This window comes from Cavia porcellus, unplaced genomic scaffold, assembly GCF_034190915.1.
Source record: "Cavia porcellus strain 051 isolate PalLab524CR breed Dunkin Hartley unplaced genomic scaffold, mCavPor4.1 scaffold_14, whole genome shotgun sequence".
NCBI lineage: Eukaryota > Metazoa > Chordata > Mammalia > Rodentia > Caviidae > Cavia > Cavia porcellus.
Window position 1 is genome coordinate 24,895,756 of NW_026947497.1, and position 16,542 is coordinate 24,912,297.

The 16,542-nt window shown below is 37.7% G+C and overlaps 1 protein-coding gene across 5 annotated transcripts in view; it reads right to left on the minus strand.

Moving 5' to 3' along the window:
* The window catches only part of Mfsd8 (major facilitator superfamily domain containing 8), a 29,463-nt gene continuing 12,921 nt past the window's right edge, over positions 1 to 16,542 (minus strand). For 4 of the 5 annotated variants that reach the window (XM_003476781.4, XM_063260755.1, XM_013160286.3 and 1 more), the window contains 7 exons: positions 12,072 to 12,216; positions 10,900 to 10,955; positions 9,435 to 9,543; positions 8,044 to 8,178; positions 6,114 to 6,217; positions 5,786 to 6,030; positions 1 to 2,587 (listed from right to left, as the gene is read on the minus strand). In XM_003476781.4, coding sequence (XP_003476829.1) covers positions 2,372 to 2,587; positions 5,786 to 6,030; positions 6,114 to 6,217; positions 8,044 to 8,178; positions 9,435 to 9,543; positions 10,900 to 10,955; positions 12,072 to 12,216 — 1,010 coding nt within the window. In that variant the 3' untranslated portion in view covers positions 1 to 2,371. Of the gene's footprint in view, positions 2,588 to 5,785; positions 6,031 to 6,113; positions 6,218 to 8,043; positions 8,179 to 9,434; positions 9,544 to 10,899; positions 10,956 to 12,071; positions 12,217 to 16,542 lie in introns of those variants that run through there. The other variant, XM_063260757.1, reaches the window with a different exon arrangement.

Below are 16,542 nucleotides of genomic sequence, written 5' to 3' on the forward strand. Positions count from 1 at the left end.
TAGGTAAAACCTTGTTTATTAGAAAATGAACAAACAATGTAAAACAGACATAAATTACAAATACATCTACAATAGTAAAGTACCATGAATTTCTTTCCAAGTTAATATATTTTTTAACAGATGCAGCTAGTATATCCACGTTAAAATAAATTACAAATTCATTTTATGCAAAACAGCTTTGTATGAAAGCTTACGAACTGGAAGAGTTTAAATGTAGACAAGGTTAACAGAATAGAGATGCTTTGTGGAGTTATGAAACCAGTACAATTATGAAAAGCACCCCTCTTTGAGTTCAGATTTTCCAAAATAATATTCCTTAAATACATAGTATTCTTGGCCATGTTTTAATACCTTAGAGTCTCATATCATCTGTTTTCAATTTATACTTGTTTTATCCTACTCAAGACTTAACTGGGCAATTTCTTATTTTACGTCCTTGCCCTTTTTTTTTTTTTTTTTTAATCTTTTTATTGAGCCCGGGGATCGAACTCACGACCGCCTGCTTGTACGGCAGGTGCTTATGCCGCTGAGCTAAATCCCCAGCCCCCGTGTCCCTGCTCTTTACCCAAACTTATGTCACTTCCCTGTCTTCTCTGCCACCGTGCACTTCATACTGAAAGTGAGGACTTTTCCCCAAAGAGTGTGCAACAGAAAGGAAGGTGCTATCATTTTTGTAAGGCTACAGTTTATCTGGATTATAATTAACACCATAACTAAATCTGTCTCATTATCTCACCTCTAAAATTGGAATCATAATGGTATCTTTTCCCTATAATACTGCTGTGAGAATTGTACCTTACACATTACCAGGAATATAGAAATACTTGCCCATAATATTTCCTTTCCATTGCTATTATTTTATTATGCAAACTACCCAAATGGTGAAATTACTATCTAGGATAAAGTGACCCAAAAAACAAAAGACCAGGAGGACTGTGGGAGTTAAAAAGTAGAAGGTAATAGGTAGGAACGACTGCAAGGCTTCCCCCAAATACCGGGAATTCTGGCTGCGTTTCTGTTAAATCTACTCAAGTGTTGCTATGGGAGACGAAGAGTACAAACATTCCCAAACTGCCACAATTCAGTCACAGGGTGACTTCTATCAGATTAAGCCTTTTATTATAGCTGGATCAACTGGGTTTGACAGAATAGCAACGTTAGTGTAAAAAGCAGACTAGTGTTTATTTTAAAATATAGCAAAGAAAGCTCTAGAAAAATATGTAGAAATGTTTGCTTTTTATAATGCAATTTTAAATGAGTTTTTTGGAGCAGATTTTTGTTTTACAGTACTGGGGGGACTGAGTTCAAACTTGTGATCCTCCGGCCTCAGTGTCTGAATGCTAGAATTATAGGTGTGCACCACTATGCCCAGCTCACATAGCTCTTTACTAGAAATCTATCAGCATTAGACTCCCGCAGAGGTAGAAGTGTACACATAGTGTTTTAGCCAACTTTCAATAGATTCATTAAACTTAAGTGAGAGCCATTGCCTCAAATAGTTATTAGCATGTCTACGGCCATTAAGTTCCATTCAAATTTAAAGTCCAACTAAAATTCTATAGTTATAAATAACAGTATGTACACACACTGAAAATTGTGCTCCTTCCTGCCACTACTGAGTGACAGGAAAGTATTAATAATGAAAGTTTCTGTAGAGTTTAGAGGAGTTAGGAAATAGCAATAATTTTAAGAACTCATTTATGGTTTAGTACATACATGCAGTAATATATCTGGTTTCTGTTTCTAAGATGAATTATTTATTAGAACTTGAAAGAAAAAAAGCCCTATTCAAGGTAATGCAATCCATCTCCTTTTTATTGTTCAAATTGCTGGCATTCTTCTTCATGTTAATTTAGGGATTGGTGAAATCTTGAGTTAAAGTAAGAGGTGCAATATTAGAACAGAGACTTAAGGTAAGGCAGGATGATAGGCAGGTTAAATAAGGATTTGAGTGATTTTTATTAAAGACTGGATAATAGAAAATATCTATGAATAAATAAAATTCTTCTAGAGTTTTGTTCTGCTCTGCTGCTGCTTTCACAGCACAGGTAACATTATTTTAATGACACCTCTGCAGGTTTGTATTAAAGAGGGCAACTTCATATTCACAAACCACTGTCTATTTGCTCTTAGTTCCTGAAACCCCAAAAAAGGCAGTATTAGAATACTTCTTTTTTGAGATAAAGAAGTTATAGCCTAGAATGTTTTTATGTATTGTATTCACAATTACATGTACAAATCCCTCTGTTATATGTTCTTGTAATTCAAAATGTGCAAAGTCTACAGCCTGGCTTTGGAGACTGGTTTACAGCATTAGTCCAGCAAAGCCTTAGACTGAAAGTGCCATGTACCTGGTACTTTCCACCAGGCCTTAGCTGGGAGACTCCTGAATCCCCCCATATCTTACAGAAAAGGCAACGAGTCTTTTGTAAACCACTCCCAGGAGTGCGATGGCGAGCAGCACTATTCCACACACAAGGCCGAATGCCCACCGCGGGCCCAGGTAACTATACACGTGGCTGATGAACACAGGCCCCAGGATCCGCGCTCCGCTTCCGGAAGCTGTTAACCAGCCCATGTACACACCCTGCATGGAGAAGGGCGGGACAAGCACACACATGCTCAGGTTTTGTTGTTTTAAAACAATGCTATTACTAAACTAGCAAACTCAATCATCTTAGTGGGAAACAACTCCAGTGACTCCCAAAACAATTACTGTGACTCTGATTATTTGGAGACTCATTTCCTTATACTGATATGTAAATGGCTGGCTAGGGTATTTCCTTTTCTCTTCAACTGGCTCAAGGCCTTGTATATAAGGCTAGCCAAGGTGCTAATATGTAATCTCTCTGGCCAACAGACAGTCCTGTTTCCTTGCATCGTGTTCTCCACACAGTACAGATATGTACAGAATTGAGCACCCAGATGTTAGAGCAAATAGCTCTGGGAATGTCAACTGGGTACAGCCTCAAGATAAGAGACTATTGAAAGGGTTTTGGCCCAGATAGGACACTGTAGCCAGGAAAGCCTCAACCGGAAGCAGGAAGCCCAATCTCGCCCGCCCCTAGGAAGTTACCTGTGACGCCATCTTCCCGCCCCTGGAAATTTACATATGGCGCCAAACCTAGGACCAATGGGCTACCTGTGTATCCCTAATGCCCGCCTTAGGTTCCACCCCAAACCGAGGATATTTAGAGGCCCCCACGACACGTGTCCGCTGGAGAGATCGCCGGGGGCCAGCGGTGGGGGTGCCAGTCATCTCTCTCCGTGTTCTCAGAATAAAGGCCGCTTTTTATTTTATATTTCTCATCTCTTGTTAATATTTTTCATCTTTTGGAAATAATCCTAGCAACTATGACTCCCCAGGGCACAAGAGTTTGCATATCAGGAACCAAAGTTATAGCCCCCCAAAACAATTCCACTGCTACCTTATAATTAGATTATATGAATTGACCCTTCTGCATATCTTTATCTCTGCAATTTACAGAAGTGCCTTTCTCTCACCTGGCCAGCCAGCTCAAGTTACTTCATATAATTCCCGCCATCCTCACTATCACTCATCCCTGAGCCACGCCCCTTCCTCACAAGCTAATAAATGCTTGGGAGAGGCCTGGGATCAAGGCCTTTGTGTGCTTGTCCTCACAAGGATTTGACTTAGGACCCCTTGGCTGCCCTTAACTTGGAATATGTCTTGGTGTTTTTACTCTTGCTGTGAGTTGCACTGGTGGGGGTATATTAACTTGCTGGGATTCCAATGATGTCTCAATGGGAATACAAAAATAACTTTGGATTGTGAGGAAAACTAAAAAGAGGACTACAATACTTGGATGACTGAACTCATTATTTGGGCAATATTTATTAGACAATACTTTTATCTATTTTATACTTTGGGGAGGGGGTGGTGTACCAGGAATCGAACTCAGTACCTTGTGCTTCCCAGGCAGGCAAGCTGAGCTATATCCCCAGCCCTCTTACACTTACACTTCTAAAATGGAGTATAAATTTAGACAGTAATAAATGATAACTCCTATTAAAACCAGCTTAAGCAAAATAAATGCAGAATACAGGGACCTTGCTCCCCACTTTCGGTGCTCATGCATGCTTGGCAAGTGCCCTGCCACTGAATTAAAACTTTCGCTGTTAACAGGAAGGTCATTAAGGTCTGGTAAAGGCTGGGGAACAATACACCTTATTAATACACATTTTATTGTATTGTATTTATTTTATGTTATGGTACTTTGTTTTGAGTACTGGGAATCTAACTCAGGCAGGCACCATGCCACTGAGCTATATCCCTGACCCCTTAACACACCTTTCAAAGCTAGCATTTATTTTGTATCTGTTGCCTTCTGGGCACGGAGGTAGGAACTTTACATATACTGTTTCTAATGTTTACAAATTCCAGTGACAGGTGCTGTCTCTAACAAATACAGAAGCTGAAGGGGCTGGGGATTTAACTTAGTGGCATAAGCGCCTGCCTTGCAAGCCTGTGGTTGTGAGTTTGATCCCCGGTACCAGTAAAAATACAAAAAAAAAAAAAAAAAAAAAAAAAAAAAAAAAAAACAACCACCACAAAGCAAATATAGAAGCTGAAACTCAGGAAGGTTAGATAACTGTCCAAGAGACTTCAAGCTGCCACTGTTACAAGTAGTACACAAACTATGTCCCATTCAATCTACCCAAGAATATTTAGTATAGCAGTACTTTTTTGGTTGTTATTCCACGTAGTTCAGATGAGGCTTGAATTTACTACAGGGTGTAGAACAGGTTTGCCCCAAACTCTTGGAGATCTGCCTACATAAGCCTTTCGAGTGCTGGGATTACAAGTGTGCACACAACCACACTCAGCATGCTGTGTTCATTTTAACAGCCCCACATTGAAAACAAACTACTTGTCCCATGTTAGAGTAAGTACATAAATTATGGCATATTTAAAAACTGGAATGCTTAACAACTATTTAAAAGAATAAAACCATATAGGTTGTGATCTGAGAATAACACACACAGACATGGAAAGTTACATTAAGAGAAACAATACAGAAAAAACCAGATGCACATGCAATTTAATATTTAAAAGTGTAAATGTAGATATGTTTGAACAGACATAAAATGTCTTAAAGGTTACAAATGAAGCTAATGTCTGCTGATGCGGGTGCGGTAAGGCTTTGGAGACTTTTCTGTCATGTACTTCTAAGTTACTTGACTTTTGTTATAATCATCAGTATTGCTTTTATAATTAATATTACTTTCTTTTTTGAGACAGGACTCTCAGGTGACCTTTCTGCCTCAGCCTCCCTCGTACATGGGACTAGAGATGTGCCACTGTACCCACTGAGCTGCAAACCAAGTCTTAACTTTGAAAAATTGAAAATATAACTTTCAAAATGAAAATCAAACCCAGGACTTGGTTAGTAGCTCAGTGGGAGAGGAGGTGTGTAACATGCACAAGGCCCTAAATTCTACTCCCTGCACCAAAAAACCCAAATGAAATCCAGAAATTGTTACCAAAATGCTTACCTATTCGTAGCCTAAAAACAGTTATTAAATTTTTTCTCTATTTATTTCAACAGAGGAACACTAATTTCTGTGCTGAAAATGTAAAGTTTAACTTTTTAAGAATGCTACAGCTGTAATCCCAGCACTTGGGAGGCTGAGGCAGGAGGACTGTTATGAGGTTGAGGCCAGCCTGGGCTACACAGTGACCCTATATCAAACAAACAAACAAATAAACAAAAGTGCCACAAATGTATTTCATGTAACTGTACTGTTGGGGTAGCTGGCATACCTGAGGTTTTGGTCCTAGAATTTTTGAATACAGAGTGTAGGACATGACATTGCAGGCTGGATAGCCCATGCCAATGAACACCACTGATGTGAAGAACTGTGCCATGTGGATCACTGGGGTGTAGAGGCACCACGCTTGCTCAATTGGGCAACCAGTTGGTAGTTCGTTCTGATCTCTCGGTGACTTCCAAAGACCAATAATGATTTCCCCAAATGTGGCATTAGGGATTGAATTATTATGTAAATCTGTAAAAACAAAATGAGTACAGTGCGTGACTTGTTAGTTTTTGATAAGCAGTGGGGAAAGTTACAGATTTGTGTGTCTATACCTTTCCACTGTATTTTGGGAAACTGATTCCCCCAAGGCAGCAAGATAAAGAAGCCGGCCCATATCACCAGGAGTCCTCCCAGCAGAACAGCACGCTCACCGATCCTGTTATAGAACACACTCTGATTTTACAATGAAACACTGAAACGCAGTTCCTTAATTTTATACTTTAAAAATTCCAACTCCGATACTTTTAGTGATACATACATAAATTAATATGAATGCTAAATATAATTTCCCACTAAAAACAAGGTTTCTCTGGAAAATGACTGATTTCAGGTCTGGGGAAGAAGACTTAGAAGATGAACCAGAGATCCTCACAGAGCAGCGAGCACAAAACTAAGTAATGATTAGCTCACAAAGAAAGGGTGCAGGGCCAGTTTGAAGATCACAAACAATGTAACGATGTGACACCAAAATATACAAAAGGGTGCTAGGGAACTAACTCATTATTATTATTACCTTTTTTTGGTATCAGGGATCAAACTTATAACCTTGCACTTGCTAGGCAGTCACTTGCCCCACTGAGCTAAATCTATGGCTATTATTATCTTTTTGAGACAGGGTCTCATTATACAGTTCAAGCTGGCCTTGAGCTCATTTTGTAACTCAGGCTAGTCTTGAACGTGCAATGATCCTCCTGCCTCAGCCTCCTGAGTGCTGGGATTCTAGGCACGTGCCACTGTGCCCGGCCAACTCATTACTTTATCATTCAGTTAAAGGAAAGAATAAGCATTTCTCCTCCCTGCCTTACACACCAACCCTCAGGTTAACTGAGTAGTGAGAAGGTTCTCTAGAAAGTATCAGAATGAAACTTTTAATACAATAAAATACATTTGTCACTTGTTATCTGCAGGGCACTGATTACAGGACATCAAAATCCTAACATACTTAAATCTCTTACATAAAATGACACAGTACTTGCATAGGCACATCTTCTCCTATACATGTCTAAATTTGTTATAATACCTAACAAAATGTAAATGGTGTATAAATAGCTGCCATAGCATATTGTTTAGGAAATAATGACAAGAAACAGAAGTCCACATGTATCACAGACACTTTTTTTCCAGAGTATTTTTTTTCTAAAGTTAGATGAATCCATGAATGTAGCACCTGCAGCCTGGGGGTGCCTAACTATCAGCATTTGCAAGGATCAATTAATGGCTTCATAGGATGCTCAATGACTACTTATAGCAAAAGGGATACACAAGACATTGTTTTGAGATAAGCACATAGTACTACCTGTATTCTTGCAAAACCAAATCTCATTAAGCTAAGTCTTGATCCAACTATGGGTTTTCAAGGAACATAGTAGAGGAATATGCTAAACACTACAGTGATGGAATCCACAAGATTCAAACTGGCAAACTGTAATGCAGAAAAATGCAGACATCTCTAGTTTCACCTTGTGAGGGAGGAGAAAGGGAGGGAGTTTTAATTTGTGAGGGAAGGGGGTCACGGCGGGAGAAGGAGAGAAAGGTGAGAAATCAGAAAATAAGTTTAGTAATCTTAACCAGATTTCCAAAGGTACCCACGGAATAGAGCATGCAAATATTACACTGTCTTAATAATTTCAAATATTTGCAAACTTTCAAGAACTACAAACTATATATAATGAGAGAAAAGCTTTAGGTTATTTCATCAGTACATTCATTTACATTGCTTCACTTTTTAAGACAGATTTGAGCAGCAGCACCAGCAGCAAAGCCTGCTGGTGACGCACAGGTGTAATGCCAGCTGCTTGGGAGGCTGAGGCAGGATGATCATAAATTCATGGCTAGCCTTGGCAATTTTGTGAAATCCTGTTTCAAAATTTAAAAATAAATTTAAAAGGGATAAGTATACAGCTCAATGTGAGGCCCTAAATTCAATCCCCAGCACCACCAAAAAAGACTGCTCTGAAATAAAACTATAAGCATAGAACTCACATTTTGGAAAGTAATTTAACCCCCAAGAAAACAACAACTGCCTCCACTCCAAGACCAGCAAGTATGATTCCATTATATAACACAGCTTGTTCTTGAGTCCAAGCGTACATATCCATTGTTAATGGAGTAAGGATTCTAAGAAAAACAACAAAGAAAGTATTTTATTTTAATCTCAGTAATAAAGTGAAGAAGAAGTTTTAACAATACATATACATTCAAGGATTTGTATCCCTTTTAACAGTGACAGCAGACTGATAGAAGCAAAAGTATAAACATATTTTTTGTTTTGTTTTGTTTTTGGTACTGGAGATCGAACTCATGACCTTGCACTTACCAGGCAGATGCTTACACCACTGAGCTAAATCCCCAGCTCTAATTTAACTATTATTAAACAGTATAATTCAAGATGAGTGTGGTAGCGCATGCCTATAATCTCAGCACTCGGGGAGGCTGAGGCAAGAGGACTGCAAGTCTGACCCTAGCCTGGGGAATTTGGCAATTGAGCAAAAGCCAGTCTAAAAAAATAAAAAAGGTCTGGGATTGTAGCTTAGTGCAACCTTAGTTCAATCCTCAGGACTAGAAAAGAAAAACTGGTGCCTTCTCCGAAAACAAGATGAACTAAAATGTTCCATTTATGTCAGTAATTTTGAAAGTAAGTGTATCAAGCAAAATCTACTGTACTGACACACACACAAAAATGCCATAATACACTGATAAATGAATAAACCAAGATGTCAAATAATGACAACATTGAGTCTATGTGAGTTTAGTAAATATTTTCTCAATCAATCTCAGTCTATCTGTCTGTCTGTCTCTCTCTCTTTGCATAGAATAAGATGCATAGAATTGCATAGAATAAGATGTTTGAAAACACAAACTGAACTACTAGTAGTAGTTACCACCACAGAAGGGAGCAGATATGAGAGCACACCTGTAATATTTGGAATTTTATAAGGTACTAATTTTATAATTTAGCAGGTATTTTTAAAATGAAACAGCCCTAGGATAAACAGATGCCATCTGAGATACTGTACTATGTTAGTTCTTTGTTTTTAAAATTAAGGATTAAATAGAGTTAAAATTGCCAGACTAAATGCTGCATATGTTCAGGTTATATAGCTTAGTTAATTAAATCATAATACACACACTTTACACACTGTGATAAGAAAAATATGCCTTACATCAAGTTTAATATCTGTACATCTGCCAGGAGTTAGCTCAGCGGCTCAAGCACTTGCCTGCTAAGCACCAGGTCATGAGTTTGATCCCTGCACCAAAAAAAAAAAACAAAAACAAAAACAAACATCTATCCACTTAATTAGCACTGCATTAATCATAATATAATATGTAATATATAATCTGATTTACACGAAGACAAAATAAAAACTTACGTTTCAAAAAGGGCAAAGATAAATAGAACCACAAAAAAGAGAACATTGGTGGAGACAACAGCAATTTGATCGATACTGCCTTGTGAAATCTGAACTTCATCTGTATTTGCTAAAGGTAAACAGGAAACAGAATATTGTTACCTTTGTATTTAAATTTTCTTACGATACTAAAATAACAGAAATGATACATGAATAAATATTTAAATCATTTTAATGTTCCAAAGCTGTTTAAAATGAACAGTATACATCAACCTCCCAAGTGCTGGGATTACAGATTGCACTACATAGTCTCAAAAATAAAAACACAGAACATAACTTGTATGGCAGAAGCAATTTTTAAGTAACATAAAAGTAAAGTGAATATTCTTTCTACAAGCTAAACTTATGTACAGCAATTACTCATATTTATTTTGTTTGGTGTCTTTCGATCAACAATGTCTGTAATCCCAGCACTTGAGAGGCTGAGGCAGTAAGATCACAAATCTGAGGCCAAACATAGCTAGTTTGAGGTCTCCCTAGATTACATGGTGAGCCCTGTCTTAAAAATTTTTTTTTAAAAAGTACATTTTTAAAAAAGCACTTCTGTAACACATTGATTTCTTTTTCTTTCTTTCTTTTTTTTTTTTGGTACCAGGGACTGAACTCACCACTGCGCACTTGCAAGGCAGGTGCTTATGCCGCTGAACTAAATCCCCAGCCCCAGTGATTTCATACTTTATATTTTAGTTGCAGGTGTTTTTTTCTACCTTAATTTTTTTGTATGAACTGGGGATTGAACACAAAGACTCATGCTTGCTAAGAAAGCACTCTATCACTGAGCTATTTTCCTAGACTGTTAAAGTTTTAAATTCTGAGACAAAGTCTCACTAATATGTCCAGGCTGGTCTTGAACGTGTAATCCTCCTGCTTCAGCCTCTTGAGAATCTAGGATATTATGATGAGCCACCACACCTGGCGTATATTGATAACTCACTTTATATTGCAGCTAGGTACACACATGCACACTTTTTTGTGCCTCTGCTATTAGTTGAACCTTGTGCTCCACCACCGTGTGCCCAAGAAGATGTAACACCTCTCCACAAGCCCAGTAGCAGTGACACCCATGGTGATGGGGATAGGTCTTCCTATTAAACTCAGCTGGGGGCTGGGGTGAGAGGGTCACAAGTTCAAGCCCAGTGCAGGCAACTTGGTGACTTATGGAGAGACCCTTGGTTCAATCTCTAGTACTGCCAAAACTAGCTAAATAACTAAATAATGCCTGGGATGTAGCTCACGGAGAAGGGCCTGGGTTCATTCCCCAGAATTACCTACAAAATAAATCAGTTTAGGGACCGTAAGCTTTCAAGATCCTCCCCAGCCACCCATGGCATTATCCTCAGAAGAAAAATCCTAATATTCAATAGCCATGATCATTAGACACACTCTAATAATGCTAAAGTAATTTAGTCAAATACATTAATAGTACCTGCTTCAAAATTAATACTGTTACATGGTCGTCCTGAGTCATCCACACGATGTTCTCTTAAAAAGAAAAACAAATGTTGTGCTCATAAAATGCTTAGTATAATATAGAAAAATGGCTTAAATTTATTAGTAGCATTCTATTTTCTTTTGACGGTATCAAAAGTTTATTTGAAAAGTGAGGGCTGAATGGGTGTGGGAGAAACCAGCTCTGCAGAGTGAACTTGGGCAAAACAAGAAAAAAAGAAGAAAGAAGGAAGAATAAAAGCACATGCTGCACCTGAGAAGAGGCATTGGCTTCCATGGGAACTCAAGACAGCCAGCGTTCTAATTTCTTTTATAATTAATGAATATCAACAATAAACTTTAAAAGACAGAAGTTGGATTTGGGGGTTTGTGGCACTGGGGACTGCACCCAGGCGCCTTACATACTGGGCTACATCTCAGACCTTTTTTCAATGTTTCATTTGGAGACCAGGTCTACGAAGTTACCCAGCCTGGAGCTCAAACCTTCAATCCTGCTGCAGCATTCAGAGCACTGGCATTACAGGTGGGAGTCACTACTCCCACCTGTAATTGTCACATTACCATAAAAATTTTAAAAGTACCTAACTCACTTAAAAGCATAGGTTCCACCATGTGTGATCTACCTTGACATTTTTCAGTGATTTTAAACATCTATAAATGGTTTTGCACAAATGGATAAAGAACTCTAGTATAAAATAATACAACTTCTATAGTTTTTTTTGGAAAATTTCTTGGAAAATTTTTTTTGGAAATTTTCTGGAAAATTTCTTCTAAAATAAAAAATGTACAAGACAAGTAACCTATGTATTTAAGGTTGACACTAAGACATTAACCTACTAAAAATGTTTTCACGCCATTCACCTATATAGAAACACCTTTAATAAATCAAGACTAAATCTTGAATCTCAAAAGATTTTCATAATCTGTTCTCATTTCATAATCTGGCTATTATTGTAGATGCCCATATTTTAGCTGATCAAAAAACATGAACACAAGTAGAGACATTAGAAGTAAAGACTACATGACAATAATTATCTTCCAATAATGAAAAGGCTTATTTCTTTTTTTTTTTTCTTCCTCTTTGTGTGAGTAGGAGAAAAAGCTTATTTCACAATCTACAAATTCCACTTAGCATTTTGGTCTAATTACCTGAATGCAGCAAGGATCAGAACAATATTTAAAACTCCTAAGAAGGCGCCAAGTAAGACTGGTGCAGTGTACATGTTTATCTGCAGCTTAATCACATCCCATGTCACGCCCTTGTCTCCAATGAGTGCAAAACACGTCTGAAAAACTTATTAAAATACACACAGATGAATTATTATATTGAGAAAACAGGCTAAAAATATAAAACACCACTGAATTGGAATTAACAACTGGATCACCTATCCACAGGGCAAGAAAATCAGTTCTGTGTTACATACACTTTATGTATAAAACACAGAGGTACATGCACACATATCTGACAGATGATGATTTATCAGGGTCTTCTTTGCAGAAGGTGGGCAGTGGTTCTGGGAATTAAATCCATGCCCTCATGTATGCTAAGCATGGACTCTATCATGGAGTACCCAACCCAGCTCATGTCTTCTTGTCTTTAAAAAAGAAAAGCAAAAATTTTAAAAAAATTTTTAAAAAGGGAAGGGACTGCACAGTAGGGGGGGAGATCCAGATGCCATCCTTTTCCCATGAATTAGCACCATTTGCGGGCTGCAGGGAAAGAGAACAAGATGTCACCAAGAAGCAAGCCCTCCCTGCAAATCAGCACTATGTGTGGGCCGCTGTGGGTGGACAGCCAGGTGCCAGCATTTTCCCATGAGTCAGCGCCATTCATGGACTGCAGGAGGGAAAGAGAATAAGAAGTCACCAAGAAACAAGCCTTCCCTGCGAATGAGAGCCATGTGCGGGCTGCTGCGGGGAGAGTCAGATGCCAGCCCTTTCCAGCATGCAGGCTGGGAAACGAGGACAGCCAAACCCCATCCCCACAAGTGACCAGCTGATCCAGAGAAATACAGGATGCCATAATGGCTACTGAGGTAAAATACAATTTAATGCTTGTAGTGTTCAGTGTTTCACTGACTTTGCAGGTCTAAAACCAGTAGTCTGATCATCTATTCAGAGAATAACAATGTGCAATGTAGCATCTATGGGGAATCTCCTTTTGAAGGTGGTGGCCATTGTTAATTTCCTATTATCTTGTTTAGAAGTCTTATATCATTTTCATGGTTTTGTTGGGTGAAAGGGTTTTTGGCCTAGACATGACACTGTAGCTGGTAAAGCCAAGGAGCTCCTATCTCCCCCTCCCTCAGGAATCTACCTCTGGCGCCAAACAAAGACCAATGGGCTACCTGTGCATCCCTAATGCACCCTTAGGTTCCACCCTAAACCAAGGCTATTTATGTGCCTCACTCCACGTGTTCCACGGAGAGATGAGAGAGATCGCCGACCCAGGGATGGAGATGCCGCGTCCCAGGGGATCGGGGGTGTCTCTCCCAGCATTATCTAAATAAATTCATTTATATTTCATACTTCTTATCTTTTCAGCCACTGCAGGTCCCCCACAGTTCTATCACTGGGTTAGGTTTTATGCTGTTTTGATTTGTTTGATTTTATTATATCTGATGGCATGGGCAGCTATTTCAAAGACAACAAGATATATTATGGTAACCATTTTGGATTTACTATTATCTTGCTTTCAAGTCCTTTACTGCATTCATTTTTTGTTTCTGCTGGTTCTATTCTGTTCTGTTTTGTTTAATTTTATTATGTCTGATGGTATGGGCAGCTAATTTGAAGAAAACATGAGACATTATGGAAACCACTGTTAATTTCCTATTGTTTTGAAATCCTGTGTCACTTATACTGATTTGTTTTGATTGGCTTTTATTCTGCTTTATTTTGGTTTATTCTCTTTAAAATAAAAATAAAAATAAATTTTAAAAAAGCAAATGCTCCACATGAAATTTGTTATACAGCTTCTTAGCAAGGCATCATAGAGCATCCTTGTAACTTAAGTACCCAGGGAGGCTGAGACAGGAACATGCCAACTTCAAGCCCTGCCTGAGCAACATAGCAATTTAGTGAGATAATGTTCCAAATGTAAAAAAAAAAAAAAAAAGTTTTAAAAAGGGCTGAAGAATGTAGCTCAGCGCAAAGGCCCTAGGTTCAATCCCCAGTACTGCCAGTACTGTAAATAGATAGATGGATAGATAAATGCTTTTAAGGTAATCAATAAAATTTACTGAGAACTTCTGTCTATACCAAGTACTATCCTCAGTATTGAGGGCAGATTAATAAATCAAGACTCAGAAAAAGTTCTTATGTAATATAAAATACAGAACTAAAGTTCATTTATTTTACATTTGCACTTATATTTGTTATAGAACACTAAAGCAAATTATTAGGATTTTTTTGGTAAACCCATGCATTAGATTCTCTTCTGCTTAGCCTTTTTTGAGGTACTCAGAATTAAACAGAGACACTGTGTCACAGACTTGTATCTCCAACCTTTTCTTAAACTATTTTGAGACAGTCTTGCTAAATTGCCCAGGCTGCAGAGTGGATCAGAAGACAGGATGCATCAATATGCTTTATATAAGAAACACATTTAACTCGAAAGAAAATTCATAGACTGAAAGACAAAGGAGAGAGAACAATGCTCTGTCTGACAGAGAGCCAGAAAAAAGTAGGGGTAGCTTGCTCATCAACTACAGAATAGATAAGGAAGATATGGCATTTTTATATAATGGGAAGCTACTCTGCTATAAAGAAAGATAACCTTGAGGCTCTTCTAGATAAACGGATACAACTTGATATCAAGCTCATGGGTGAAATGGTTCAGTCACATGAGTGAACACTGTGTTGTCTCTCAAGTATAAAAATTAAAGGAGTTAGTGGGATCCAAAATGCACAATAGATATTGTGAAAGTGAAAGGTGGGAAAATGTCTAAAAAGGGAAGCAGTGACCACTGTTAATCTATTATTGTTTCAAAACTCTGTATTGTTATCATTGTTCTGTTTAGTTTTATTCTGTTTTGCCTGTATTGTATTTGATAGCATGGGCAGCTATCTCAAAGATAACAAAATATATTACGATAGCCATTATTGATTTCCTACTATCTTGTTTCAAAGCCCTGTATTGCTTTCATTATTTTGTTTTATTTGATTTTATTATGTCTGATGATATAGGCAGCTATTTGAAGACAACAAGAGGCATTATGGTAGCCATTGTTATTTTCTTATCTTGTTTTGAAGTCCTGTATTACTTTCACTGTCTGGTTTTATTCTGTTCTGTTTTGTGTGATTTTACTATGTTTGATGGTATTGGCAGTTATTTTGAGATAACAAGAGGCATTATGGTAGTCATTACTGATTTCCTTTTATCTTGTTTTTAAGTCCTATATCACATTCATTGTTTGGTTTTGATTGACTCTATTCTGTTTTATTTTGCTTGGTTTTATTCTCTTCAAAATAAAATAAATAAATAAATAAATAGCCCAGGCTGGCCTCTAATCTGTGATCCTTCCTCCTGCCTAAATTTGTTGAGTAGCTGGGATTACAGGTGTGAGCCACCATGTCCAGAATTTTTTTTTTTTAACCTAAATTGAAGGAAGTACTGGAAACTAAGGTGGAGATGAGGTTTGAATTAAGTAAACTCAGTTACAATCAAATTGATAATAAAACCATTATATTCAAACCAAGAGCCAACTATATGCACATATATTTCTATCATTAAGTATTATTCTAGGCATAAAAATGCTTGATTTTTCTACTCAGTAAAAATTAATTTGCTTTGCAGAAGTATTAAACCTCATTTTTTTTTTTTAATTCTTAGCAAAAGGATGGAAACTTTGGAAAAAGGCAGTAAGCTTTTAAAAAGCTGTTTCATTTTCTTCTACCTAAGAAAAATACTAATGATATGGGCAACACACAAAGAGAAAATGACTTCCTATAACTTCTTGAAATCCTTCAGCTGAAAGAATTTTGTTCCCAATAAATGGAAAAGAGAAAATAAATTCTTGCAGAGATCTCAAACTAATCGACAAGAGTCAGAAACAGTTAGATTTGATTCTTGCAAATGGGAAAGGGACCAAGAGATGGAGGACAGAGTACAGAAAGAGAATGTAGAGGACATAAAAAGAATCAAGATGTCATGTCCAAAAAAAAAAAAGCAAAACTAAACAAAACAGATGTCATGTCCATGGACCAACTCCCACAGTAAATGTAATCAATTAGTACCACAAACATGTACTCATAAGATGGTGCAGGAAAGAGTTTTAAGTCCATATTTTCCATATAATATCTGGGTGAGACTGGACAATTTTTCTTGCACACCCTATGCCTTGTTGTCTTCTTCTGTAGAATGGGATAAACGGTACTTACTTTAATTCAGAGAAGCAAATCAAGGTAAAAGGAGCCTAGTGTCCCTCCCTCCTATGCATGTGGCTCAGTGGTAGAGCACCTGCCTGCCATATCTATAGAGGCCCTAGGTTTGACTCCCAGCGTACACAGATAAAAAGTTTCCTCCCTTTTCCCTTTGGCCACAAGGCTTTATACTTACATTTAACATTTGAATTGCAAGTTTTCCCAAAAAAGGAATTAAGATGTATTATGTAAATTG